Source organism: Hibiscus syriacus, unplaced genomic scaffold, assembly GCF_006381635.1.
Source record: "Hibiscus syriacus cultivar Baekdansim isolate YM2019G1 unplaced genomic scaffold, ASM638163v2 tig00005929_pilon, whole genome shotgun sequence".
Classification (NCBI taxonomy): Eukaryota; Viridiplantae; Streptophyta; class Magnoliopsida; order Malvales; family Malvaceae; genus Hibiscus; species Hibiscus syriacus.
The window spans coordinates 922125-949392 of NW_024062071.1; the positions used below are offsets into that span (position 1 = coordinate 922125).

General features: G+C 33.1%; 4 protein-coding genes and 1 pseudogene across 5 annotated transcripts; 3 read left to right on the forward strand and 2 right to left on the reverse strand.

Annotated features, from left to right (window-relative positions):
* The first annotated feature begins 209 nt into the window (after positions 1 to 209).
* LOC120200218 lies at positions 210 to 2696 on the forward strand (annotated as a pseudogene).
* A 4136-nt stretch (positions 2697 to 6832) lies between these two features.
* On the forward strand, positions 6833 to 9036 carry LOC120200216. Its single transcript, XM_039201115.1, has 3 exons — positions 6833 to 7174; positions 7453 to 7535; positions 8730 to 9036. The coding sequence occupies exons 1-3, from the start codon at positions 6877 to 6879 to the stop codon at positions 9024 to 9026; spliced, it is 678 nt and encodes a 225-aa protein (XP_039057046.1). The 5' UTR covers positions 6833 to 6876; the 3' UTR covers positions 9027 to 9036.
* A 1398-nt stretch (positions 9037 to 10434) lies between these two features.
* On the forward strand, positions 10435 to 13868 carry LOC120200214 (hexosyltransferase GAUT11-like). The gene is made up of 2 exons (XM_039201113.1): positions 10435 to 10934; positions 12371 to 13868. Exons 1-2 carry the CDS (start codon positions 10782 to 10784, stop codon positions 13814 to 13816), a joined length of 1599 nt encoding a protein of 532 aa, XP_039057044.1. The 5' UTR covers positions 10435 to 10781; the 3' UTR covers positions 13817 to 13868.
* Positions 13869 to 15020: 1152 nt separating this feature from the next.
* On the reverse strand, positions 15021 to 15753 carry LOC120200079 (isoaspartyl peptidase/L-asparaginase-like). The gene is made up of 2 exons (XM_039201004.1): positions 15727 to 15753; positions 15021 to 15512 (listed from the first exon to the last, which is right to left on the reverse strand). The coding sequence occupies exons 1-2, from the start codon at positions 15751 to 15753 to the stop codon at positions 15021 to 15023; spliced, it is 519 nt and encodes a 172-aa protein (XP_039056935.1).
* On the reverse strand, positions 15426 to 26723 carry LOC120200213 (uncharacterized ATP-dependent helicase YprA). 2 transcript variants are annotated; one of them, XM_039201111.1, is made up of 28 exons: positions 26549 to 26723; positions 25776 to 26465; positions 25038 to 25149; positions 24834 to 24931; positions 24243 to 24401; positions 23773 to 23841; positions 23420 to 23542; positions 23193 to 23342; positions 22978 to 23109; positions 22784 to 22863; positions 22522 to 22616; positions 22377 to 22444; positions 21880 to 21981; positions 21726 to 21784; positions 21513 to 21620; positions 21333 to 21408; positions 20757 to 20893; positions 20512 to 20671; positions 20236 to 20415; positions 20035 to 20151; positions 19270 to 19425; positions 18735 to 18902; positions 18412 to 18521; positions 18085 to 18208; positions 17513 to 17608; positions 17140 to 17202; positions 16979 to 17060; positions 15426 to 15512 (listed from the first exon to the last, which is right to left on the reverse strand). In XM_039201111.1, exons 1-27 carry the CDS (start codon positions 26699 to 26701, stop codon positions 16998 to 17000), a joined length of 3648 nt encoding a protein of 1215 aa, XP_039057042.1. In that variant the 5' UTR covers positions 26702 to 26723; the 3' UTR covers positions 15426 to 15512; positions 16979 to 16997. The 2 variants fall into 2 exon arrangements, with proteins under 2 accessions (XP_039057042.1, XP_039057043.1); XM_039201112.1 differs by lacking the exons at positions 15426 to 15512; positions 16979 to 17060; positions 17140 to 17202; positions 17513 to 17608 and adding an exon at positions 17792 to 17907.
* Positions 26724 to 27268: the final 545 nt, after the last annotated feature.

Below are 27268 nucleotides of genomic sequence, written 5' to 3' on the forward strand. Positions count from 1 at the left end.
ACAATAATCATAGTTTGAGGATGTAGGGTGCAATTAACGCAAATAATTAATATATATTTCTTTTTCTTTTTTGAAAAATTTCGAATAAGTATTGTTTTCGAGATTTCTGGCTAGGTTGACAGTTGGTCCAAAGACATGCCTACCATGAATAATACTACTACTACTAATAAATTAACAAAAGCAATAATAAAAAATAAAAGAATCCAAAATGGAAATTGGACCCGCCTATAGCTTAAAGCTTGAAGTCCTTCTTTCTCTCTCTTTTCCAGATCTGATCCGAAGAAGAGCGCCGGACAAGGTGAGAAAGCTCACTCAATTAAATAAATCGCTTTTCATTTATTTTCTGTTTGTTAACTGAGAAAATCTTTTTCCCCTCCTTATCATGCTGTTTTTCCCGTTTCAGCTCTAACGTTGAGTAAAAATTTTAAGTTCGTTCGAAATTCTGTTTACTTTTTCTGCGTATAAATGCTCTGCATGTGAAGTTTCTTTCCGTGTTTTTGAGTTTCACTGATCTATTTTCAGCTTTGTTGCTTAGATCCTTTCTGTTCATGATTTGCCTGTTACCATCAAATTGAGCACTGCGTGAGAGAATATTACGCATCTCGCTCTTAGGATTTGCTTGATTGTTTGAAGAAAAATGTGATCGTTATTAACTTGTATTTCCCCCCTTTTTCAGGTTTCATAGCTTGAAACAGTGAAATTTTAGTGCATTGCTGAACATCAAATGTAAAATCTATCCATAATAGTAGAAAATGTATAATTTAACTATAAGATCACTGGTAATTCAACATATAATAAAATGTTAGTGTTTTGTGGAAGTTATAATAAAAGTCTAAAACTAAAATTTCATGTAAACAATGCACAAAATCATTATTCATATGATAAAATAAAAATTTCATGGAATAAAATTTAAATTCAACTTAAATGTAAATAAAATCCATGCTGGTTTTTTTCAATTTTTGGTGTCAATTTCTGAGAATTTTGCTTCAATTGTGTTGGTGGATATATGCTACTCCAATTTTTCATTTTTCTCAAAGTATTTGTCTGATGTATGTATTTAGTACATAGCAATGATCATGCCAGAACATACCTTTGAGTGATTCTTCTAAATTCGAGTAATATAGACTTATGATAACTTTAGGAGTTATATCTATAGCACTCTCACTGTTTACTGAACATGTGATTTCCTTCATTAGCTACTTGTGTAGAAGTTGAAGCTAGAGACCATGGGTCGTGGAGTTAGCAGTGGTGGTGGACAGAGCTCTTTAGGCTACCTGTTCGGGAGTGGAGAAGCTCCGAAACGGACTGCAATCACAAATGGCACTAGGCCTGCCGCCGGCAGTGAAGTTCCAAGGACGCAGAATGAGGTTGCTAAGGAAACCCACAAAAGTCCACCACTACTCCACCTTCACCACCTCCTGGTGTTGCTAAGGAGATCCCTGCCGGCATTCCAGGGAACACTACAATTACAAACAACTATTTCCGTGCTGATGGCCAGAATTGTGGCAACTTCCTAACGGTAAGACCCTAGCAACAATTTTCTTTGAATGCTACCATTTGCTCAAATGTATGCTATTGATCTTGCATAATACTCTTGTAATAGTATTCCGTGTTTTCATATGTAATGGGTGTTCTATTCAATAAACTATGAGGTACTCTTTTCTTCCTTCCAATGTTCGTTAACATACTTCTTAGTATGTGGACGAATACGAAGGGAGTTTTTAATGAGACCTCCAACTTTTATCAAAAAAGCTGTCTGATGATCTAGTGAAACCTTTGCATGTCATATTACTTGGATTCTTCATTTTAAATATCTGAATATTCATGCCTAACATAACATTTGGCTCCTTCTAAAATTTTGGGCCTGAATTACATACATATTAGGTCATTGTTACTTTTGAAATTATACAAATTAAACTTCGACCCTAAATATTTTTGGGGTTCAGATACTTCTTTGGTCCTTATTAGTTCTGAAACTGGGTAGATTAAGCCTTGACCTCATTTTTCGGTTTAAAAACATTTTAATTCCCTGTTGAGTTTAAAAATTGGCGAAATAATCTTTGCCCTCATTTTTTTTTAGTTTAAATACTTCTAAGGTCTTTGCAAATTTCAAAATTAGACTCTGAAGTTTAAATTTTAAATTGATGTCATAATAATTAAAACTTGACACCACATTTTGTTTCTCTTTATATTCGGGACCCCTAAAATTTCATCCTGGTTCTGTCCCAACTCGAGTCTAAGTAACATAATTCCTTTATGGACCCCGATTGAATCTTTTGTGACCTCCATTATTTTGTTCAAAGGGCTGTCCTAAGTTCTCTTATTGAACAGATGTTTTTGCCAATTCATGCACTTCATAAATCCTTAATGTTGACTTGTTTGAATGCTTCTTGCTTTTTTCGTTTGATAAATTTCTGCGAACAGGATCGGCCTACGACGAAGGTTCATGCTGCTCCAGGCGGCGGATCCTCCCTGGATTACCTGTTCGGTGGTAATGGTAAGTGAGGCTTCGGATCCTTTAAACGTTTGAACCACTGCTTAATTGCTGTCTTAAAAGCCCTCAGAAACTTGAGGGAAACAATTGTACTATGAATCTGTGTTATATTTGAAAATATTTTCAGTTGTGGTATTGTACAACGTAATACTGCTGGGCGGGTTTATTCGTGTTTAGTAGACTTGACCATATTAGATATGATTGTACGAAACATCAGATGAAACATTAGATGAAAAATAAAGGGTAAAACAGTGCATAAACTATTAGTTTTGGCCCGTTTTAGTATTTAAACTTTTAATTTTTTTTAAAACCATACCTAAAATTTAGTTTTTGTTTTATTTTAGTACCTCGCCGTTAAAAACTTTGATTTTTATTTCATTTTAGTACCTGTTCAAAGTTTACGTTAAGTTTTGAAAAAAATGAAAGTTTAGGTATTAAAACGAATCAAAACTAATAGTTTAGGTACTAAAATGAATCAAAATTGATAGTTTAGGTATTAAACACGTTAATTTTTTTAACAATTGATACTAAAATGAAATGAAAATTACACGTTAGGTATCGTTTTTAAAAAATTGAATGTTTAAGTATTAAAACTGAACAAAACTTATTGTTTAGGTACTAAGTGTGTAGTTTACCTAAAATTAAAACGCGATACAAGTTTATCGGAATATAAACACGACTACATGAATATGTTAGAACTTGTGATACAAATCTAAAATCCATTCGAACCATAATGTTTTTGTTTGATTTTCTAAAATGTGATGCAAATGTAGTATAATAGTTAAATGTCAATAATCACTAGTAAAAATTTTGAGAAAATCTTAAAATCCATTTGAATCGTAATATTTTTGTTCGGTTTATTAAATTTTGATTTAGATAATATATTTTTTAATAATCTTTTGTAATATATATTCATAATTTTCTTAATATATTATAAACACAATTACTCGATTCTAATTCTTCTTTAATTCTTCAGAGGAGAATAACATTTTATTTTACTACTAACAACTTTAAATAAATAAAAAATTATTATTTTTAAGTTAAGGTGATTACAAAAAAGTATATGTTCTAAATACTTTCAATCATTTGAAAATAAACGTTCAATGACGCGACACTAACACTGTTGCGTATTATCTGAATGCGACAATGACATTGTTGTGCATTATCTAAAAGCGACACTGACACTGTTATGTATTATCTAAATGCAACACTGACATTGATATGCATTATTTGAATGTAACACTACTAATATTTGGCCTCACATAGCCATCATATACTAGTTAACTGAGGGAATCTAGTAATCCCATATCATCGATAAAATTTCCACTAAGCTATTGAATGATCTTATGGTCTTACATAGCAATCAGGTAGATCATTAAGGGGGAAACTGGTGTCACATACCATCAGTACAGTTCCAGCTTAACTGAAGCATTGGTTCAGTCTCACACAATCGTCAAACCAAGCTTTAAGGATATTTCTTGTAATGGATTGATGCAACTACACATGCATATCTGAGGGTCCAAAAGTCACACAACAATGACAATGTTGCTCTAGGGCAACTAAGGTAGTCTAACTACACACTAGTGTCGCTCGACACACTAAGGTGAGGTCATCCTCTCACTAATTGCTATCTCGCTTGTTCTTTTATCTAGAATGTTATGCAAAGTTTTATTTGTTGCCATTGTTGTTAGTTTTTAAGCTTCTCTATTCTAGTCATTCATTACTTACGGGAGTTTTAGTCTCTTTTATCTCTAAAGAGGTCTCTATGCGTTTAATGATTTTACGACGATTATTGTGTTTGTTGTTCACTGCATGTAATATTAACTATTCTGATTGGGTTCATTTCTGGGTAGAGACACTCTAGTCGCTCTTATCGTACTTCTCTTCCATACCATTTGAATTGGATGGACAACTTATATGTTTTCGGTTCACTAACGTTATCGGAATATAGGATTTCGCTATTAAGTAATCTAACTTACTTATCGTACCACTTGTCGGTACATACTCTGCGATGCTCCTCGTTCTTAATTATTCAATATGTGCCAGACTGAAGACACTTAGACGTATTATGCTTAGTATGGTTATTTTGGTTGTAAACCACTTGTGTGAGTGTTTTTAGGCCCTTGATCTTTTATGTTCCTCACGAACTAAGTTTCACAATTACAGATCATCCTTAACTCTTACGGCCTTAATGAGGTTAAATCTAACCATCCAAAGTGGATAGTATAAATACTCTATTGCAGTATCGATACCTTAGGGTCAAGTAGCGATATCCCCATGAGTATCGGTATTAAAAATGGTTTATGTTTGCTAAAAAATTGGTTCAGTATCAATACCAGGTATTCCTAGTATCGATACTATAGGGGCAGTATCGATACTCTCCCCCTCAGTATAAATACTCCCTACTAGAATTGTCCAGATTTCATCAAAGTTCATCTAGTATCGATACTCGAATCTAGAAATCCTTTTTTAAGCTTGGGAAACACCCAAAAATCATCTCGAAGGTATTAGTTTGGTTCCTAATCATGTGCTAAAATTTTAGAAAGTTATTTAAGATCATAAAGTGTCATAAAAACACATGCTTTACACTAAAAACATCATCTAATCATGAAATTAAGCATAAACCCTAAAATACTCAAATACTCAAATCCTCAAATCTTTACAAATCATCATGTTTATAAAAGTCTTAACATCACAAAGGATTATAAAATACATTACTTTGAAGCTAGAAACCTGAAATAAACTCCTTTAGCAAACCAACACTCTTCTTTAGGACTTGGATGATAAAACTCTCACTTTCTCTCGTAAAATAAGAAACTCAAAGCTTGAATCTTAAAAGCAATGTTTTTGGAGGAATTAAGAACAAGATTAAAGTTTAAAAGAAGTAAGAAATGGCTCAAAAGACTCACCTTTAGCTATGGTACTTGGAGAAGAAATGGGATAAAGAAATGAAGAGAAGAAGGAGATGAAAGAGATAAAAGCTCTCATCTTTTAAAAATAGTATAATCGCACTATTGGTACCTCCTCATCTATTTGCTATCATCTTTTAAAAATAGGATAATCGCACTATCAATCCCTCCTCATCTATCTACTATGCAAAAATCCCTCTTTTTAAGATCTTTTGGACTCAATCCAACTGAATTAAGCCCAACTAGGTCCAACGACTTTAATTACGAATTCTATGAGTCCACATACCTCTCGGGTAAACCCGAAACTACTAACCCACAATTTGGGGTGTTACAGATAGACGAGGGAAAAGTTGTGGTGATCGTTTTCTTGAAAATTTCAAATTTTGGTATATCTTAGATATTTTATTTATATTTTTTATTGATAATTTATTTTCGTTCTTACTTATATATTCAAATATTTTTTATAACTATTTACTCAAAAAAATTAACCAATTGAGATCATACAATGATCATATAAGAAAGTTGTTAAAAATTTAACCAAAAGATTTGAATAAAATATAGATACAAATAGATCTGACTATATCGAAAAACAAATCACAAAAGAGGATCAAACTACAAAGGAGACCATCAATAACTATAAACCAAAATCGAATGTCGTGAAACAACTATCCTCAAATACAAATTGCGTATTCAAATCTAAATTGATAGTTCAAAGCAGAGAAGACTAGAAGAACAACAAATAGGTGTCATCTTAATCAATTAAGCCGACGTCAAATTCAACCTTAAGAGAAAAATAAGTAAAAAAATGATCAAGCGGCTAATAAAAAAGACCGAAAACATATTATAATGCAAAAATGTGTTATAAAAACAAAGTTGTAAAAAATAAAAAATAAAGATGTGATATAAAAAGGGAAGAAGAAATACATCAATTAGAAAAATGAAAAGATAATAAAAAGTTAACCCTAATCATGAGAGATTTAAATGTATTTAAATTTAAATCATATAATTATTTTAAACAAATTTAAATTTTATGATTAAAAAAATGAGAGAATACATATAAATAATTTGATCAAACAACCAAATTTATTTACTCTTAAATTATATAAATTGAAAACAATACTAATACTTTCTATTAAAAAGAAAGAATGAAAACAATAGTAATAATTTCTATTAAAAAGAAAGAATGAAAACAATAGTAATACTAATTAAATCAATACAAATGATGGTGATTATAATGCGTGGTGTGCATGGCTGGCACGTCGGTCTGGAGAAATGCCCCACCGCGAGGAAAAACGAAAGAAACAAACAAGAAAACGAGTAGTGCAGATTTGGTTGCAAAGTCAACATTGATGCGGAGGACTAATGCCTTTATTACCATCTTCCATACTTGTCGGCTGCCATTCCTTATTCTCCTCACTAATCCTACTTACATATCAACTTTTCCCACCTAAATTTCAACTCAGAAGGGGTACCATGGCCCCGTCACATTATGGGTCACCAAAACTGAGCCTTAGCCGAGTTCGTGTCCGCTCACCGTCTCTCCGGCGGAAATCAGCCACGAATTGCTTCGAAAACGACCAGCAAACGGTGGAGTTCTTAGGCGGCGGGGAGACGGATAAGATCGTAAACAACGAAGGTGGCAATAAGGTAATGGTGGTGGTTGGTTCGAGTCTGAAAGCTAGAGGAGCGCTTGACTGGGCATTGTCTTACGCCATTCGAGATGATCGAGATTCCATTCTTCTTCTTCATGTAGCCGACCCCAGAAAAACAGGTTAGCCTAATATATATTGAAAAATAATAATTTTAACCTTTGATTTTCCCTTATTTAACTATCTTAAAAAAATATAAAATTAAAAGTTTTACATTAATTATAAATAAGTCCTAACCTCTCTCTCTCTATATTATCGTAATTGTTTGAATAAATTATTTTTTATTTACTTTTGAGTATATTATGTTTAATGATTATGAAAAGTAAACTGAGTTTAAATATTAATGATATTATTAAATTATTTGTTTTTAAGTTTATTCATGTTTATTGATATTATGCAGAGTCGTCTAACAGGAAGCGTAATGCAAGGATATATGAATTGCTTCACGCCATGAAAAATATTTGTCAAACGAAGAAGCCAGGGGTACGTACTTCGGTTTCACTTCTATTGTAAAAGACACAACCATACATAAATCGTTAGAAAGTTTTGTTGATCAACTCGACTCGTTACTCGTTGAACTTGTTAAAATTTTGTTTGACTCGTGCTCGTTAAAAAAACTATTGCTCGTTTCTCGTTAAGTTCATTGCTCGTCAAGCTTGTTCTTCGTTTTTAGTCTCGTTGCTCATTAAGTTTATTGAAATTTTTACTTTATTTTATAATTATAGGTAAAATCTACTAATACTACATAGAACTTACTATAAACATAAATTAATAAATTTAATGAAAAATTTATTGAAATAGGTTATCAATCAATTTTAAAGTCTAAACTCTAAAAGAACAATTCAAATATACATTAAAATAATAATTAGGATTTAATTTTTGGGTATAGTAAAATAATAATTAATAATTAATATTTTAATATTTTTTGTTATTTACTAAAAAATAATAAAATAGTAATTTCTCATCTTCTTTATTATCCATAAGTAAATTAGTTTTTTTTAATGAAATGTTTTTAAGATAAATACTAAAAGTTATATATAAAAAAATAATGAGTTGCTCACGAACTTATCGAGTCGAGTTGGACTTTGTTAGACTCAACTCGTTAAAGTCTCTAGTCGAGTTTGAATTTGAGTCGAGTCAACCCGAATCGAGCTTTAATTGAATTTTAATCGAGTCACATTTGAGTTACTCACGATTTGCTTCTCATTAAGCACCCATCCTTTTGATGGATTTATCCTTAATTATCAAACGTATGAGTCGATAAATATAATCTTTGAATAAACGTAACATATTAAAAGCATTCAAAACTATATATAACAAACTGGGTAAATTATACGTTTATAGCTAAACTATTAATTTTAATCCGTTTTTCTAAACTTTCAATTTCTTCAAAATCATACTTAAACTTTAGTTTTTATTTTATTTTAGTACTCGTATTCAAATTTAACATTAATTTTTTTATTTTTTAAAAGTTTAGGTACTAAAATGGATCAAAACTGATAGTTCAGGTACTAACCACGTTCAATTTTTAACATATAGGTACTAAAATGGAACAAAAACTAAATATTATGTATGATTTTTGTAAAAACTGAAAGTTTAGGTAGTAAAATAAACCAAAACTGATAGTTTAGGTACTAAATTCGTAGGTTGCTCTGATAAAATCGTGTCTGTGTATAGGTTAAAGTTGAGGTAGCTAAAGTGGAGGGAAAGGAGAAGGGTCCGGCAATTGTGGAGGCAGCAAAGCAACGGAAAGTATCAGTTTTGGTGTTAGGGCAAAGGAAGAGATCGGTGATATGGAGTTTAATAAGGAGGAGATGGGGAGCAAAGAGGGGCAGCAGCGGCGGAGTTATGGATTATTGCATCGAAAACGCTTCTTCGTGGTGCATGACGGTGGCCGTGAGGAAGAAGAGCGACCAACTTGGTGGCTACTTGATCACCACGAAACTTCACAAGAACTTCTGGCTTTTGGCTTGAATTAAATCAGAAGTTAAAATAGGCCGCAAGGCATTTGATTTTGAGAATTTATATACTTCAAAGGTTAACGATCAAGTATTTTACATTTTTTATTTATAAATCACATTGAGAATTTTTAATTTAATATATTTATTTTTCGTCAATTATGTGTCGTATAATATAAAGATTATGAGTTGATTTAAGAACATCGTGTTTTATTCTTTAAACCATGTTAGGAGTAGAGATGAATATTAATTAGGTTAGCTTTTTAATTGATTTAAACTCGATTCAAGTATTATACTCCTCCATCTGTTGTTTAACCTGACTTGTATTTAGGGAGACTCCAAACGACCCAAAAACTCGACCTGATTCTTAAGATAATTTTTTTTATACAATAAAGATATATTATTATAATTATTTTTAGATATATAATAGATAATTATACTATGATTTTGCACCTGAAACTCGACACAGACTCAATCTTTTTCATCCATAAAAAATGATTTGACGGCTCAAACTCATTTTTTTTTATAAAAAACCTAACCCTATATGATCAAGTTGATTAGAACCCAACGAACTCGAGTCTCGTATTCAATCTTAATTAGAAGCTTGATTCTTGACTTGTGAATAAAGTAAAATGATTAAAACAATCACATATAATGAATCTTAACGATATTCTATATATATTAATCAATAAATAAATTAAATTATAAAAAAAATACGAGGATAGCCTAATAAAACTGTCAAGTTAGAAAATTTGGACAGAAAATACTAACGACACCAATAATTGGATTAAAATTCTAAAATTGAAAAGCAGGAGGATATTTTTAAAATTTTAGTGTAAATATATACTGATAGTATAATTTAACCAAATTCGAAACGTCTCATTTATCTTCGAACAATAAAAGCGTGATAATTGTTACGTATTTGTGTTCTCCAAAGAAAGCAAATGATAATTAATTATATTGAATTCAAAAATTAATTACAACAAAACTCAGGAGAATGTAAAGTAAATTGAAAAGAATAAAGAGAAATTAAGCCATCTACCATTTATTTAATTAATTTTTAAATTGATATGATTTATATAAAAGTATAAATATTATTTAAATATTATTTTTTTTAATTTACAACATAACGTATATAATAAATATTTTATAATTTTAAATTTATTTTTTAACAGTAATTCTAAACAATTAAATTTTAAAATTATTTTTACAGTAATTTTAAAAATCACTTTTGTAAAATTATACCAAACTAACTCTTAATTTCATAGCTAAAATTTTGATTAAACCTATTATATAAATAAATGAGATAAAAATGAAAATAAAACATAAGAGTATCACATGGTCTCACGTGCTGGTCCCCTCTCTCTTCTCCTTCCCTTGTCGTTTCCCTCTCTTTATATATCTATAAACCAAAATATTAAATCAATAAAAACCCGAAAAATAATAATTAAAAAAACACTTCCTCTCTGGTTAAAGTCTTCACCTTTAACTGTTCATGCAAACACAGAGAAAGCCCAGATCCCATTACCGTCATTTGTTATTCATACAGGCCTTTGATTCGCATCTAAAAGCAATCCCAACAGTTATTTTGTTGTCTTTTATTGCTTGTTTTGAGCTTTCGTTGACTGTAAAAAAAAAGAGAATAGTGTTGGAGTGATTGTATTTTAAAAAAAAGTCTTTGAAATTCTCGTTTATGATCGAATCTGAAGAAAAGGGTATTCGAGAAATCTCGATTTGGTAGTCGAATTGTGGAGGGTATTTGGTTTGTAAGATGCGGCGGCGGGCCAACGATTACCGGCGCCCGGCTCGACGGAGGTTTTCGCATTGGATCTATGCGTCGCTTGGGCTGTTCGTTGTCGCTGTTTTGTTTTTATTTGTAGTTCATCACAATCATAATGAAGATCGGGTCGAGCATCCTGTTCATGTAAGAACATAAACAACCCATTTCTCTATTTTTGATCCCTTTTTTTTTAAATCTTTGTTTTGGATTTTTAATTATCTGTTTTTATGTATGTGGGTTTAGATTCTTATTGTATAATTCAATACTTGTTCATAGGATTTAAAAGCTTGAGGGTGAAATTGAATATAAAGTTCTTCATTTTAGTATTCTTTTTTGCTGTAATCTCAGTGTTATGTGCTTATAAGAATGAAATGATCCCAATTACCATTGATAGAAAAATCCAAGCTATCTGTTAAAACCCAGAAATCAATTCACATCTCGGGACGAAGCTATGACCGAATCCCCGAGTGTCACTAAGAAACCAGCCTTCAACCCTGCAGCATTGCTTGTAGTAACCATGGCAGGTCGATCGACCTCCTATGGAAAAGGCCCTCGGTATGGAACCATATTTAATTTAGGCAGGGGTTGTCTACTTAGAATGAACAATCACTTGGTTTAGGTTGAGATTATGAATGCTGCTTAACTAACCTTGTTTAGGTTGAGGTTTAGGACCGGATTTAACAAGAGTTGACGGTAGTTGCGTTGAATACTTCCAATGTTGAATAAATTATAAATTTGATGTTCTTAAGAACTTATTATGGAGGTGAATATACAATAAATGCTTAAACTGTTTAAAAAGTAATCATCTTATAATGATAAGTCATTTTCATTGAATCTAGTATTGTTATAAGATTTATAGATGATATAGACACATTGATTTCGCAATCTCGGTATATGGAAGTCTTATGATAACTCAAAATAGGATTCTAACTTTTGCAATTCGAGGGTGCAAGTGCAAGGTGTTAACTTGGATGGGGAAACATCTTTTTAGATTTCATAACCGTATAGACATGCAGCTACTAATTCGCTACATATGGAAACCATTATCAAGCGTTACACTATGACTTCTGTTACCATGCTGGCAATAAGATAGCGACTGTTTATTACTTCAAATTTTCGTGTTTTCCACCATCTTTAATAATCTGTCATTACTTTGATGTCATGACTACAGCGATTCTCCAACCCAAAATGACAACTTAGGTTTCTTTTTCACTTCTAGTTTCCTGATGAAGAACACCATGGTAGTATGTTCTTTTGATTGATCTACGGGAATGCTATTTGAGGAGCACGGCTGAAAGTGAAAACCAATAAGTACTAGGTATAATGCTGAATAAATTTCTGCCTGAAATTGCCTTGATCACTCTTTAAGATAGAAGAAAGAGATGGAATATCTGTGTCTTCTATGCAACTTTGTGCTATATGCTTTTATGTAGTTTTCCGTTCATCTTATTTTATCTTCCATCTACTGCCCTTCAGTATTTTAAGTATTTGAAGGTTAACTAAATCAGTGTACTTCAGATCCATTTTCTTTTAATATTGTTATTGCATGACTTATTTATCAATGACATTCGCCTTGGCAGGAGGAAGATTCAAGAATGGAGCGGGATGTTCATGAGAAGTTAAACTTTACCGAAGAAATATTGAGTGCTACGTCATTGTCTCGGCAGTTGGCAGAACAAATGACACTTGCCAAAGCTTATGTCATAATTGCCAAAGAACACAATAACTTCTACCTTGCCTGGGAGCTAACCTCGATGATTCGGAGTTGCCAGCTTTTGCTTTCTAAAGCTGCAATGAGAGGGAGGCCCATTACACTGGAGGAAGCTGAGCCGATAATTACCCGTCTATCATCTCTAATATATAAGGCTCAAGATGCTCATTATGACATTGCAACTATGATAGTGACAATGAAATCTCATATTCAAGCCCTTGAAGAACGAGCCAATTCCGCGACTGCTCAGAGTACGGTTTTTGGACAATTGGTTGCTGAGGCATTTCCTAAGAGTCTTCACTGCCTAATTCTCAAGCTTTCCGCTGATTGGTTTAAAAGGCTGACCCTTCAAGACCTCGCAAATGAGCGAAGAAACTCTCCTCGACTCGTGGACAACAATCTCTATCATTTCTGTGTATTTTCGGACAATGTCCTTGCTACCTCTGTTGTCGTCAATTCTACGATTTCCAATGCCGATCATTCTAAACAGATGGTTTTCCACATTGTCACTAATGGGGTTGCCTATGGAGCTATGCAAGCTTGGTTCCTCAGTAATGACTTCAAGGGGGCCATGATAGAGGTGCAGAACATCGAGGAGTTTTCTTGGTTGAATGTTTCTTATGCTCCCATCGTGAAGAAGCTACTCGATGTTGATTCACGGACCTATTATTTTGGGGAAAATCCAGATGTTGAGCCGAGATTGCGGAACCCTAATTATATTGCCTTGTTGAATCACCTTCGGTTTTACATACCAGAGATCTATCCACAACTTGAGAAGATAGTATTCCTTGATGATGATGTTGTGCAGAAGGATCTAACACCACTTTTCTCGCTGGATTTGCACGGGAATGTAAACGGGGCTGTGGAGACTTGTCTCGAAGCCTATCATCGTTATTACAGGTATCTGAATTTCTCGAATCCGATCATCAGCTCGAAATTTGATCCGCAAGCATGTGGATGGGCATTTGGCATGAATGTTTTTGATCTAGTTGCCTGGAGGAAAGCGAATGTCACTGCAAGATACCATTACTGGCAGGAGCAAAACGCCAATAAGACACTCTGGAAACTCGGAACACTTCCGGTCGGTCTTTTAGCTTTTTATGGCCTGACAGAACCACTTGATCGGAGATGGCATGTGTTAGGATTAGGTTACGATCTTAACATCGACAGCCGCCTGATCGAGAGCGCAGCAGTCATTCACTTCAACGGGAACATGAAGCCATGGCTAAAACTGGCCATCGGAAGGTATAAGCCTCTATGGGAAAGCTACATAAATCTTAGCCACCCATATATCCAAGGTTGTGCCACAAGTTAGAAAAAAACCGTGCTCGTTTTGGTTCCGACCGCTTGTAGTTTATGTGACCTCTGACGATATGAACCCATTGAAAGGCCAGTCGCGGGAGTTTTTTGACATTGTTAGGAGATTTGACATATCCATTTTGTTGTTCATCATAGTATGCTGAGCGGATAAAAGGAAAGGTTTTCTTATGCATCGGAAAGAAGTCTGAAAGGTGAAAGATTTGTGGGAACATTCATTTTTGGTTGATGGGGTTTTGTTAATCCCCTCAAGCAAGAAAAAATTCAGGATTTTATAAAAAAAAAATTTACAAATTATTGTAATAATCTATTTGTTCTTCTTTGGACATCATCTATATATTTATTGTAAGCTGAATCTCCCTGTAAACATGAAGAAGTTTTATATTCTTTTATATTGCTGAAGTTTAGAAGTTAAATTACAGCACTCGGTTTTATTCTGTGAATATTTTTAGATTTTTTATGTTTAATTTCAATTATCTATTTTCATTCATCCGAACTTAGTCCGAGCATTACATCTTTTCATCGACATCTCATTTGATACGAGTTTAGGGATGTTTCAATTGATTCAAAATCTGATTTGATTTTGACACTAAAAATGTATATTTGATCTGACTCGATATATATATAATTTTTATTTTTATTAGGTAAATAGAGATCTAATTAAAAAATACAGAGAAATGAGTATTATTATTATTATTATTATTTTCTTTAAATATATAAGAGATAATTACATTGTTTTGTCAAAAAAAATTACCCTAAATTTGAATCAAATCTGACCCAAATATATATATATATATATATTTAAAAACCGATCCTATAAAATTAAGTCACGTCAAAATCCATGAGTCTGAACTAAATGTCCATTTTATATACACAGAAGAGATTTATTTATATACACAAATGAGTTTTATATATTTTATAAATTAATATATGATTAATATTTTACTGATTCACATTTTAATAACTCAATCATTAAATTTTAATATACACTTATAAAATTACATAATTGTAACAAATTAAATATATAAATAAAAAATTCAAGGAAAAAAACAAATTTAAGTTTTAATGAAACAATACGATTAAATAAATTATTCGAACAAAATATTAAGAAACTCAAATTAAACTTAAAAAACTGAACAAAACTACCTGAACTAATGGGAGAATCCCATATGGCAATAAACCCAAACAGCTAAAAAGGCATATTAATTGCTTACTTTAATGGGAGAATCCCATGTGGCAGTCTCTAATTCTCCATCTTCACTGGCTAAAGCACGAAACATTCCGGCAGTATTGTACACCGCCGCGATTTCCCCGGTTGACGATACCGAAACCAAACCGGCCATGCTCGGCGGAACTTGCTCTATAACATAAGCCGCTGCTTCTTTGAGCGGAAGACCTTTGAACTCCATCACGGCGGCTGCATCCCTCGCGACAGTGCCACGGATCATGTCATTGCCTTTGCCGGTGGCGGAAACCGCGCAGATATGGTTGGCGTAAGTCCCTGTTCCGATTATCGGGGAGTCGCCGATCCGACCCTCCATTTTGTTCACTAGTCCACCCGTGGATGTTGCGGAAGCCAGGTTTCCTTCACTGTCGACTGCCACACATCCAACCGTGCCAATTTGGCTATCACCATTAGGAATTCTAGCAGAAGCATCGTTCGACTCTTTTTGAATTGGCTGAGTGTAATCAATCTGCGGATTTCAACAAAGATCTTCATACTCCTATCCAAATATATAGCGAATAACAAAATTCTACTCTACTTCAAAATCCGACTCTACTCAATTAAGAAAGGGTAAATTATATGTTTAGTAACTAAATTATCAGTTTTGATTTTTTAGTATCTAAACTTTTAATTTTTTTCAAAATCATACCTAAAATTTAGTTTTGTTTCATTTTAATACCCACCTTCAAAAACTTTACTTTTTGTTTCATTTTAGTATTCCGTTCTAAATTTAAAAAACCTGAAAGTTTAGATACTAAAACGGACCAAAATAGTTTATGCATTAAACGCATTAAGCTTTTAAAGACGGGCTATTAAAATGAAATGAAAAACTAAACTTTAGGCATTATTTTAAAAAAAATAAAAGTTTAGGTACTAAAATGGCTAGAATTGATAGTTTATATGCTGAATATGTAGTTTATCCTAAAAAAATTAACTTTAAATGTATTTTATCAAATTTAAATAGTATGGTCTTCGAACATTATAGAATATTTACAAAAAGGATAAATTACAAATTTGATAACTAAACTTTCATAAGATTTCTATTCTACTCGTCGTACTTTCAAATTTTTCAATTTGCTCATCAACTTTTAAATTGCTCTTATTTTGGTCACTCAATCATTAAATAGCTAATAGTGTTATGACATGACAATCTCTAAAAAAAAACGTCATTTTATATCCTACAAAAAAATAAGAATAAATTATAAGTTTGATAATTGAACTCTCATATAATTCCTATTTTACTTACAATACTTTCAAAATTTTCAATTTATTCACTCAACTTTATAGATTAAGTTTTTTTGTCACTATGTCGAGGTTAGACGAACGTATGGTGTAATAATATCAATATTAATAACAAATCATGTTAAGATAATATTAGCAACAAACCACGCTTACTACCTACCCAATTCTGCAGAAATTTTCGGCATTAAGATAATAATTTGACATTTTTAAACAAATTATTATATATTATATAAAACATCGCTACACTCCAACAACATTAATTTCCCATCTTTAATCTAAGAGCTCAAATTCCAACGTACTTGGGTCTTTTAAACTGTATTTAGACATACTAAAGTATTTGGGTAAAAATTATAAACATATTAATATTTACAAAAAAGAAATTCCCAAACACATTTGATTGACCGAGTCTATATCATGTTTTATTGTCTAAAAGTTATATTGATTTTTATTAGAATTTAATTACTTCAGAAAATTAAACTTAATCTATGTTTTAAGCAATAACAAACTATTTCCACATTCTTTTTATAACTTTAATTCGTCAATTTTGAAATTAAGAGACATACACGTTGATAAATTTATGTGTATAATATTTATAATAATTACTTTGTGAGATGATAATAACATTAGTTGCTAGTCATTAATTGAAAGAAAATATCATATAAAAAAGTTTATCAACTTGTCAATGATGCTTACATCGATTTTTTTCCTGTTCTCAGCAACTGGGTGTCAGTTCCGGTTGTCCTTCAAAATATGATTTCTCCGCATCCAAAACACCCTGAACGAACAAGAATTTTGTTTTCAATCTATATAAAAGTAGTTAATTAAATTAAATCCACTGGTTTTGAGAGTAGAACCTGTATAATTATGATGGCTGCATCCTTGTTTATGAGCTCATTATACTCGTGGCAAGCCAGATTCTGATATAGATAAATACCAATAAATATTATAGCATCCTCGTAAGTTTTTTTCATATGTTTGAAAGATCATGCCGAGGGGAAAGCCGATACTTGACTCGAATAGCTCGTGAGCATGATCAAGCTTAAACTCAATCGAGCTTAATCGGTAAACAAGTTCGAACAACTCGATTTTTATCTAAAATCAAGATTGAACTTTGAAAGTGAAACTCAATCAAACTTGAACCGAACTTCAAACCTCATATTTCAAGTGGAGCAAATAAAAGTGGTTAGACCAAAAACGGGGGGGCAACTACCGAGGATTAAGCCAAACCTGTACACAATTTGGGCAACCAGTTTCGGAGGAACAGTGGCAGCATGTGAGAAGTTCCAAAGCGGAATGCAAAAGCTCTGTGAAATATGGTTGGATCTGTTGCATATTCGAATGTTTACACGTTACAAATACTCAAAACTCGAATTTTGCTCGAAAATAATTGAACTAATCAAGCAGGCATAAACTTCCATAAAACTTGCAATTCCATCAAAATCATACAATTTGCTTTATCCCAATCATTTGCAGGTCTATGATGATGAAGTTTGAAATTGCATCAAATAGAAAGGAGCGTATGCCTTAACGTGATATTTTATAATGGCTGGCCGATACAAAATCTATTAGCAAAAGCTGAAGAGGCCCTTGCTTAAATGAGCAATAACATGGTTATAGAATTTCTAGGACCAAATACCAATTCTAATTATTCAACTCTTTTAATATATTTTTGAAAATAAAATTATTTCGAATTCCAATTCCAGGTAACACTCATTCACAAGCTTCAAAGTCTTCAAGCAAAAATTTAGATCCAAAGCTTTTAGGTAGGACTGTCAAGTAAGACTTAAGCATTTGATTACCTGTTTCGAGACACCAGTACCTCCAGGATGCTGATCATACAATAGAATTCTCTCGGGAAAGAAGCGATTATCGTAAGGATTAGGACATTCTGGAGCCAAGTCAGATAAATTGCATCTCATATATCTAGACGTCAGGAAATTATTAAAAAAAAAAAAGTCAGGCACGGTACCACCCATTACCATGAGATAAAAGATAAAAAAAAAACACCAATATATATTGTCTGTTTGTAGAAAAGTCCCAAAAAGTTGAAATGGAACTTTCCAGAGCCCAACATTTTTTACATGAAGACTTTGATATTGAAAATATCTTACATGTAAAGTACTTACAATGGCACAACATGTAAAACAGCGTGACAAGCAGCATGCAGACCTGCACGAAATGAGTACTTCTTCTCGACTACTACTTTTAAGGAATGTGGAACACTAATCCAAACGGCCTGCAGAACGTGAATTGAGATAGATCAGGCACACTAGTTATCCTTTTTTTTTTGATAAGAATTGCAGGCCTCATTAAAAAACCCCTTCTTGATTAATGGAGCTCATAGGAAGGCACACTAGTTATCACACACAGTCCAACATATATAAACCTAGAAAAGATTGTCAAAGAACAAACTGAAATAAAAAATTGTTAATACTGATCCGAACAGCACCTGTGATTCATATGAATATTTAGGCAGAGAAAGATCAACAGTGTCTAACACTTGGTTGCTCCCTCTACGTATTCGGCGGAAGCCAAACCATGTAGTTGTCACACTGCAAGGATTTGCTTGAGCTGTTGTTCTTGGGAGCTGATCCTTTGGGACCTGGGCTGGATAGGCCTAAGCAAAACAAGGATAAAAAGCAGGTGAACCTTTTGCATATCAAGTTCCAGAAAGTAAAAAAGAGGGCATATGATAGCAAAATGTATAGTTCCAATTCATTTGAATTATATATCAGACATGAAAAGTATCTTCAATTATTAAAGATTGTTTTTCATTGCAATTTAGTTTCTAATCTATTTATAACTAATCTATAGACATTTTCTAAATTTATGAAACCAAGAGGCTAAGAAAAGAGGAGACAAAACCATCTTCGAACATCTTACTGGAAACACAAAGTTCAACAGTGAGCACCTTAATAATTTGATAGAAAAATACGACATCTCTAGGTCAGCTAATTTTCAACATATTTAGTAGTCTAACTTACAATTTTACCACCAACAATATGTATGTCTGTATAATCCCGAGTCTTTGTGTAATAGTCCACAACAGCTTTTTCGCAATAAGCAATTTTTTTTGATAAATCCAAATCCTTTACCAGATAGGTTCTCCCTTGGTGCATGTAAATAGCACCATCGTATACCTGTATCATATAGTAACAATTATAAAAGAAACCCAAAAAGGTAGAGAATAACAAATTCACGCTATATACATGTAGAAGGAATTAGGAAAAGCAATGACTTCTGGCAAAAGAGAACCACACAAGACACTAATGAATAGGCTTTTTTTAATAAATAGAGTACGTAATAAATACAAGATTCAAGGTACACCAGAATTGACATATAAAAGGGGAGAAAATAGACAGAAAAACAGAAAAAGAAGTGTGGACAGGCAAATGAAAGGACTACGCAAAAAATAGAGGAATCTCGGGATAAGAAAGAAATGAGAAATAAGAGAGGCCAATTTCTTTAACAACAATTCTCAATAGCTGAACTCATCATCAATATAAATTAGTGAAGACTCAAAATATTGAAAGCATACATAAGCTACTTCCTTACCAAGTACAGGGTAAATAAATAAAGCCCAACTGGTTGGAATAACTTAAAATATGTAAATTATAACTGATACTTAAATATATAATTAATAAAATAAAAATCTCCAAATATTTTCTTTCATGAAGTTTTAGAGAAAATTTCTCAAATATTTTAATCCTTAAATAAGTTTGATCTTGTCATGCATCAAGAAGTTACACCTGAAAGAAAGCTCTGCTTTCCTCAATCTCTTCAAGGGTTTCATTTGATTGTGTTTCTATTACCACATATCTTTCTGCCTCTATTGCTCGTATACTGATTGAACGTGAAGGCCTTTTCTGAAAGGAAAGGGTGTAAGAAAATATTTAGTCATCAGAAGTAAGAAGTAAACAAGCTATCAAACCTGAACATAAATATGTTACCTCGTGCCCAATGTAACTCCATACTTTAGCCAAAGAGTCATTTGAATGACTAGAAATCAAGTATCCTCTACATTTAAGAGCCGTTATAGCACTGCTCAGACCAGGCCCGAAATATTTTTCATCATAAAGCAAACTCAATGGGTGTTCAAGAGCTGCACAAACTAGATGCTGTTCAAGCACCTGAATGAATAGAGCATCTTAGCATTGATTTAAATATTTGCAGAAAACTCACATAAATTGATCTAGAGGATATGTCAATAATTGAAAATATAATACCTGCTGGTTTTGAGCATCAATATGACAACACTCAACCGGACTACGGAATAGTTTCTGAGGGAATTTCATAAAGTATTGATCGAGAGGCCCTTCAAATGCAACATACACGGCAAGAGATGGCCTTTCTCTTCTGCCAGATCTACCAGCCTGTTGCCATAGGCTAAATTCAGAAAAGAAAACACCCCAATTATGAATTGTGAAAATAATACTTGTACAAAACGAATGATGATGAATTAGCATCATACCTTGCAATACTACCAGGGAAGCCTAAATGCAGAGTCACATCAATATGTCCAATATCAATTCCTAATTCAAGTGCATTTGTTGCAGCAATACCACAAAGCTTTCCACTAAAAAAATCGCTCTCTATTCTCCTCCTATCCTGTTCTACAGTCGACAGATATTAAAATAAAGAGATTGATAGGCTGGAGATACGTTTTGCACATTTTTTTAACTCATGTTTTCAAGCAAAACCCAAAATGAAACCATTTTCTAATTTGGTTATTAACAAACTAGCGAAATAAAACACATTTGATAAGAAGAATTAACAACGGGGTGTGCATTAAACAACATAATTATGAAAACTAGAAAACTATTCCATCATAAACTTATAGCTCTCACCAATATTTAATGAATCAACAAGTCAGACCTAAGACGGCGAACAATGTTAGGCCAAAGACATATGAATTTATGATGTAAAAGGAAAGAAAATGTAGCAAACATAAAACCGAATTCACATAAGAAATGATTGTAAAACAGGCATACCACCAACATCATTGTCAAATTTTGTTGATAAAAATTAGCATAAAAATAAAACTGACCTCGGCAACATATCCAGCACGGTAGGCACATATGGAATTGACAAGGTGGGGAGCCACCTCTTCAAGAATTTCACGCCTGATACAGTAATTGATATGAATAAAGTTATACACCATTTTCTTGCATAGTATAAATGCTTGAAGAAGAACTAGTATATGATTGAATCATGATGTGATACATACGTATAACACAAAACTAGCTCACAAAGTTTACGCGATTTACAGAAAGCAATACATCGATGTCCATGCTGAACCATTTCCGCAAAAAGGTGTGAAACTTCTGATATAGGGCTGAGAAGCAAGAAAGTGAAACACCATTATAATATGCCTAATGAATAACAACTTATGACCCCTAAACTTCTTTTCAAGGAAGGGAGAAGATTATTATCATCATACCTCAAACTCTTATCAGTAGCTTTTCTTCCATCTATGCCATACTCACTTTTATCTAGCTCCTGTAATTGAACGGTGTCAGTTGGTGTATATTATAACCTACTCAAGCAAAGCAATGGATAAGTAGAAAAGAAAATGATATTAGCAAAAGACTCACGGTTCTCAGAGGTAAAGCAGGATTCCAGAGAACAAAAAGTTTCTCTGACGAAGGACTCCCATCATTTTCAATCAGCTCCAATGTTGACAGATTCGCAAGTTCCTGAAGCAACACAAAAATTATTCCAATTCAGTAAACAAATATAAAAGTTACATATTATGCTGATCCAATTTAGTAACTGAAACCTAAAGATAGATAATGTAAAATGCAAATCAAAGTGCTAGAAAGTGAAAATAGAAAATATTTTCAGAATCCAAAAACTCAGGCCAGATTATCGGGCAAGCTACAGACAAAAAACTCTTGCAAAGTAATTCAACCAGAAAATAGTCACCCTTCAATTGTATGGTGGTTCTTTTCCTGAAAGAAGCAGAAAATAGATATCTCGGAAAGAAATGGATGTGGTATGTTGGTCTTAAGCACCAACACACCATCATAACAGAATACATGCAGTGATTGAAATAAAAGCAAACAAAGAGACTACACTTTAAGAATCTTACCATACAGTGCTCACAAGGATTTGCAGAAGTTGCCGTACAGAAAACAAAAGAAGGATCACTTCCGTACACTACACAATCCATTTCATCAAGTCAGGGAGGAAGGATATATATGACAATAGGAATTCCTAAATTTCCTTTTTATTACCATGAGAGCAAAGCCTTCGGAGTCTTCTTAGTATAAGGGCAGTATGGCATCCAAATGCTCCCTTATAAGCATGAGCTTCATCAATCACTACAAAACTTCTCGACAAGAAGATAGGTAGAATTTGGTTATGAAAAAGAAATAATTATGAATATCACATCTAAAATGGAAACGATTTGAATCAAGATACTGAGTTAACAGAAATAACTACACTCAACCAGTCCATAACTAGTGAGAGTAAAGAATTTTTTTTAATGAATCTCACCTAAGATTTGATAATATTCGACTAAATTGTCTATGCAATGGCAGGATTGCCATGTGTAACATATCGGGATTTGTGATCAACTGCATGCAAAATGGCAAGGACTTCAGATAAAGGATAGCCAAATGACAACCGGGTGGAAGGGATAGGAAAATCTAACTCTACATTTGAGACATCCGACACTTTAGCTAATATACCAATCGAGCATTTTCACGAAGCCATGTCCTTTCTTTCTGAGAAGTGTCGCCATCATATACCCCAATATTAATGCTACAATCAAATCCACATGTTATAGTTAACAAAGCTCTTAGTTGATCTTGAGCTAAAGCCTGCATCAGAGAAAAAAAATGTCTGACAGAGATAATGCCCAAGAGCCTTACTCATAAAATTGAAAAGCCTAACAACAACAAACCTTTGTGGGAAACAAGTAAAGTGCACATGATGACAAATTATGAGACAATGCCTCCAAAACTGGCAGATTATAACAAACAGATTTCCCACTAGACGTCATTGTTGCTACAACAACATTCTTCCCTGAAAGAGATGCCAATATTGACTCTGCCTGTAAAGACAGTAAGGGCTCAGACAAATACACAATCTTGCCTTTAAAAGGAGGGCAGTATCGGAAATAAGCCATACCTGGTGGCTGTACAATTTATTGATTCCTATTTTTTTAAGGGCGGTTGTTGAGTTGTCTGAAAGTTCAATAGGTATTTCCACATAGGAAGCTTTTCTAGCACCTATTTTCTCGACATGCACCATCTGCATCAGTCATGCATCAAGAGTCAATCAGGAGAATTCTTACAAGTAAGACATGATAAAATGCTAGCATATTAGGTCAATTAGACAGTGAGGCCTAAGAAATGTGCATAATCCCAATGGAGTTTTTGAGAAAATAATTCCAGTATATTTGCACAGCAGCCTTCCTACAAGCTTCTATGAAATTCAATGGGATAAATATTTCTTTCGAGAACACAAAATTCAGAGAAAACCTGTCCATATGATCCAATGCCCATTCTAAGGTGCTCAACCATTTCTGATGGTAGTAATTGACTTGTGTCCTGCTAAGTCAAGAAGGTATTATGATGACGTATGTCCCATTAACTTCAGAAGCTATTTTAGAATATTAATAACATAAAGGTCAAAGACAGCCCAAAAGCAAACAAATGTTGTTCTATTCACAGCATAAAGAATTCGCCAACCCTAACTAATAATAACATATAATGCTTAAGAAACATATGGGCTAAATAAACTATAAAGTCAAACAGCATAAATAAAGGTTATCAATATGTAAATTAAATATTCTATGCACAGTTTAAACCCTGATATGGCATTAAAATATTATTTCACTAGGCTCAAATGTTAATTTTTTTTCTTTTTTACATATATGTTGTTATGCAAAGATAATATATGGATCTTGAAAGGGGGCACAACCATGTATCAAGTGTAAATTGGCACATACATGACATCGTCTTTTGACTGATTGAGAATTTGAATCAGAGGACCTGCTTCTCTTTGCCCGTTTTGCATCATCTCTTTCCAAAAGATAACCACCTTCCTTTACAAATAAGAGCAAATCCCCTAAGGAAAATGATAGTAGATTCTCGTCATTCTGTTTAGACTGCATGAACCAAAGATTTCAGCAATTAATAATAATAATAATAATAATTTTTAAAAAGTAGTATTAAATGCCTACAGCTGGCAGTATGCTTTACAAAAGAATAAAATAATGCAGGGCAGCCAAGAAACAGGAAGGAGCTAACCAATAATCAAAAAGTACTACAATACTATCCAGAGCCAAAAAACGATATTTTCCCCAATGGTTGTAAAAAAAAACACGAGCAGATAAATATGGAAAGGCTTGTGCACTTATGGAAACAATAACACTTTTCACACAGAAAAGTAAGGAGAGGGAAAAAATACTCATCAAAACAATTCAATAAACATGTCCTTGTAGATTCCAAACTTACTAAGAACCACTAGAATCTTGATGTAGGAATATGCTTTCTGAAAACAGATAAGCAAAATCAGAATTGGAAGCAGTTAATAGTACCATTAACAATTTGATAGTCTCCCACAAGCTAGTTTTGAATGATCTTTCCCATTTCTTCATTAAGCTAAAAATCTTTGAAAGGGATGTACATGTTTTACCTGTAAACAAAGAAGGTAGAAAAGTCCAAGAAGTTTTACTGGCATGGAAGCTTATCTAAAATTAACTAAATGAAATGGAAGCAAATGTATTTATCTTCAATAATACCAGCTCCAAGCTTGCTCTCAAAATTTTCTCCCTCCTTTGTTGAAGAATGGGTGATAACCAGAGCATGACCAAAATTTTTAGGCTCCTTATCATTTTTTACAAAACACACCACCTGAAATAGGCACAATCAAATACTTCATTCTGCATATGAAATATAAAATAGAGGCCCTAAACGAGCACTAATTGACAGGTGAAAACCAAAAGAGCTTCAAGAACATCGTCACAGCAGGTTAAGGGACAAAATTGAATTAAATAAGTTAAATATTATGAAATAACGCTACAACTTTGAAAACAACAAAAACAACCAGAGAAAGCTAGGTTGAAAAGGATTTGTGATGTAAAGCACACAAGAAGAATTTTGCAGTAAAGCATTTTATGGAATAAGATCTGGCAAAATTGTGGAGAGATCACAGATAAAACTCAAGACTTGACATTAGATTTCATGACTACTTGCCCCAGTTGTTGGTTTACAGTTAAAAAAGAACAAGGAAGCCAAACATAGAGTTAAAATGCACTAACTGCTTAAGGAAGCATCATAGAAAGAACACTGCATGACACAAAAGTGGGATCCATATACAAAGACCCCTCAAAGATAATGTGCATGAAACTAAAAGCATATTTCTAAAGTTGTCACGAAGCAAAACTTAAGTCACTAACATAGAACGCTAATATACTGACTTTATATCGGCGAGAAACTTAACCAACAGGAGGCTTATATAATCTTAGAGAGAAACAAACCTTGGGACAAATATCAGAAAGATGCTCTATGTCCTCCATACAAATCAAAACTCCAAATTTCTCTAATCGCTCCAGAACTTGCTTCAAACAACTTGTAGTCATCCTCTCTGTTTGCAACTGAAAAAATGCCGACAAAATGCTTAAAAAAGCAAATGCCTCCATGATTCTCTTCAACCAGTCAGGACACAAACACGAACCATGATCATCAATGATCCGGAGTTTGGCCTCACTTAACAACATACATTTCCCTGAATACGGACTGGACAAACAATTCATGGAATGTAAAACCTCAACAAACTTCTCACAATTCTTCTCCTCAAACAAATCCCTATCCAAAGACCGCAATACATTCCACAAAAATTCATAAGGATGACCCTCTTTACTCTGAACCTTATCAACATTCTCTCCTTGTTTTCTTCCACTTTTGGAACAATCATCATTACGGTGACCATTAGGACTACAATTATCACCTTCACTAAAATTCCCTGTATAATCGCGTAAAGATGAGAATTCTTGCATCATATCAGAATAAGTGGAGTCCGCAAAGCTCGTGGCAGTGCTTGCATCGTTGGAAAAACTAGGGTTTTCAAGTCGAGGCTTGTTTTTCTTAGCAAATGGAATCAAAACAAAGAATTCACCAGGCAGAGAGGCGAGGCTACTCACTTTGCATTGCAAGTTCAATTTAGTACCCTGAAAACCCAAAAAGTACAGAAATAATTGAAATTAAATGTATAGCGAGAATAGGAAAATGCTGATTCGTTCATTCTTCGTACCTTGAAAAATAGGTGGAAATTGGGAGATAAAGTGGCGGGAGGGAAAGATAGTTTCAAGAGAAGCTTTAGATCGTTAATTGTTGTTTCTGGAGACACGGTAACGGCGGTGGATTGACCGGTCAGTGTACGGACTTCTATTTGCTTCTCCGCCATGAAAAATTTTGAATTAATTTTTTCATTCTTTCACTCGCGAACAGATAGGGAGTTGCGGCATTATATAGCGCGGAAGATAGGGCAGCCTAAGCGATTTGGCGGGGAGTTTAGTTTTGGCATAAATATACGTTTGCCCCTGAATTTCTATTTTTTTATATTAGTTCCTAAATTGTTATCTCATATCGACCCCTGAACTTGTAATCCATTTGATTAATTAGCCCTTTTCTTATAAGGCCGTTTGTTTTAATGTCGTGACATACTTAACTAATTGGGAAATGTCACTGAACTTTTAAATTGTTTGCACTTTAGTCTCTAAAATTGAAAAGATTTAATCATTGTCATTGAGGAATATTTTCATTTTGACCACTTCATCGTTATATAATTAACATTAATTGAATCAACATACTTATATATTCAATCATTTTTCTTCATAAGAACAACATAATTTCTATTATTTGTAAGTTGATTTGACTATGTTTAATATTCATTTGAGATCAAGCAAATAATTATTTGATCCAAGGAGTATGTAGTTAAGATTGTGGTTGAACTTAATGGTACGATGGAGCT

Excerpts from the sequence above, each read along its gene's own strand:
- LOC120200216 (XM_039201115.1), top strand. The coding sequence starts at position 6,877 with ATGGCCCCGTCACATTATGGGTCACCAAAACTGAGCCTTAGCCGAGTT. Across the intron at positions 7,175-7,452 it reads AGCCGACCCCAGAAAAACAG|AGTCGTCTAACAGGAAGCGT; the intron begins GTTAGCCTAATA and ends GATATTATGCAG. Across the intron at positions 7,536-8,729 it reads GTCAAACGAAGAAGCCAGGG|GTTAAAGTTGAGGTAGCTAA; the intron begins GTACGTACTTCG and ends GTCTGTGTATAG.
- LOC120200214 (XM_039201113.1), top strand. The coding sequence starts at position 10,782 with ATGCGGCGGCGGGCCAACGATTACCGGCGCCCGGCTCGACGGAGGTTT. Across the intron at positions 10,935-12,370 it reads GGGTCGAGCATCCTGTTCAT|GAGGAAGATTCAAGAATGGA; the intron begins GTAAGAACATAA and ends TCGCCTTGGCAG.
- LOC120200079 (XM_039201004.1), bottom strand. The coding sequence starts at position 15,753 with ATGAAACAAAAAGTAAAGTTTTTGAAG. Across the intron at positions 15,513-15,726 it reads AAAAAGTAAAGTTTTTGAAG|ATTGATTACACTCAGCCAAT; the intron begins GTGGGTATTAAA and ends TGAAATCCGCAG.
- LOC120200213 (XM_039201111.1), bottom strand. The coding sequence starts at position 26,701 with ATGGCGGAGAAGCAAATAGAAGTCCGTACACTGACCGGTCAATCCACC. Across the intron at positions 24,402-24,833 it reads AGACTATCAAATTGTTAATG|TCTAAACAGAATGACGAGAA; the intron begins GTACTATTAACT and ends TGGTTCATGCAG. Across the intron at positions 20,894-21,332 it reads GTGCTGGATATGTTGCCGAG|GATAGGAGGAGAATAGAGAG; the intron begins GTCAGTTTTATT and ends ACTGTAGAACAG.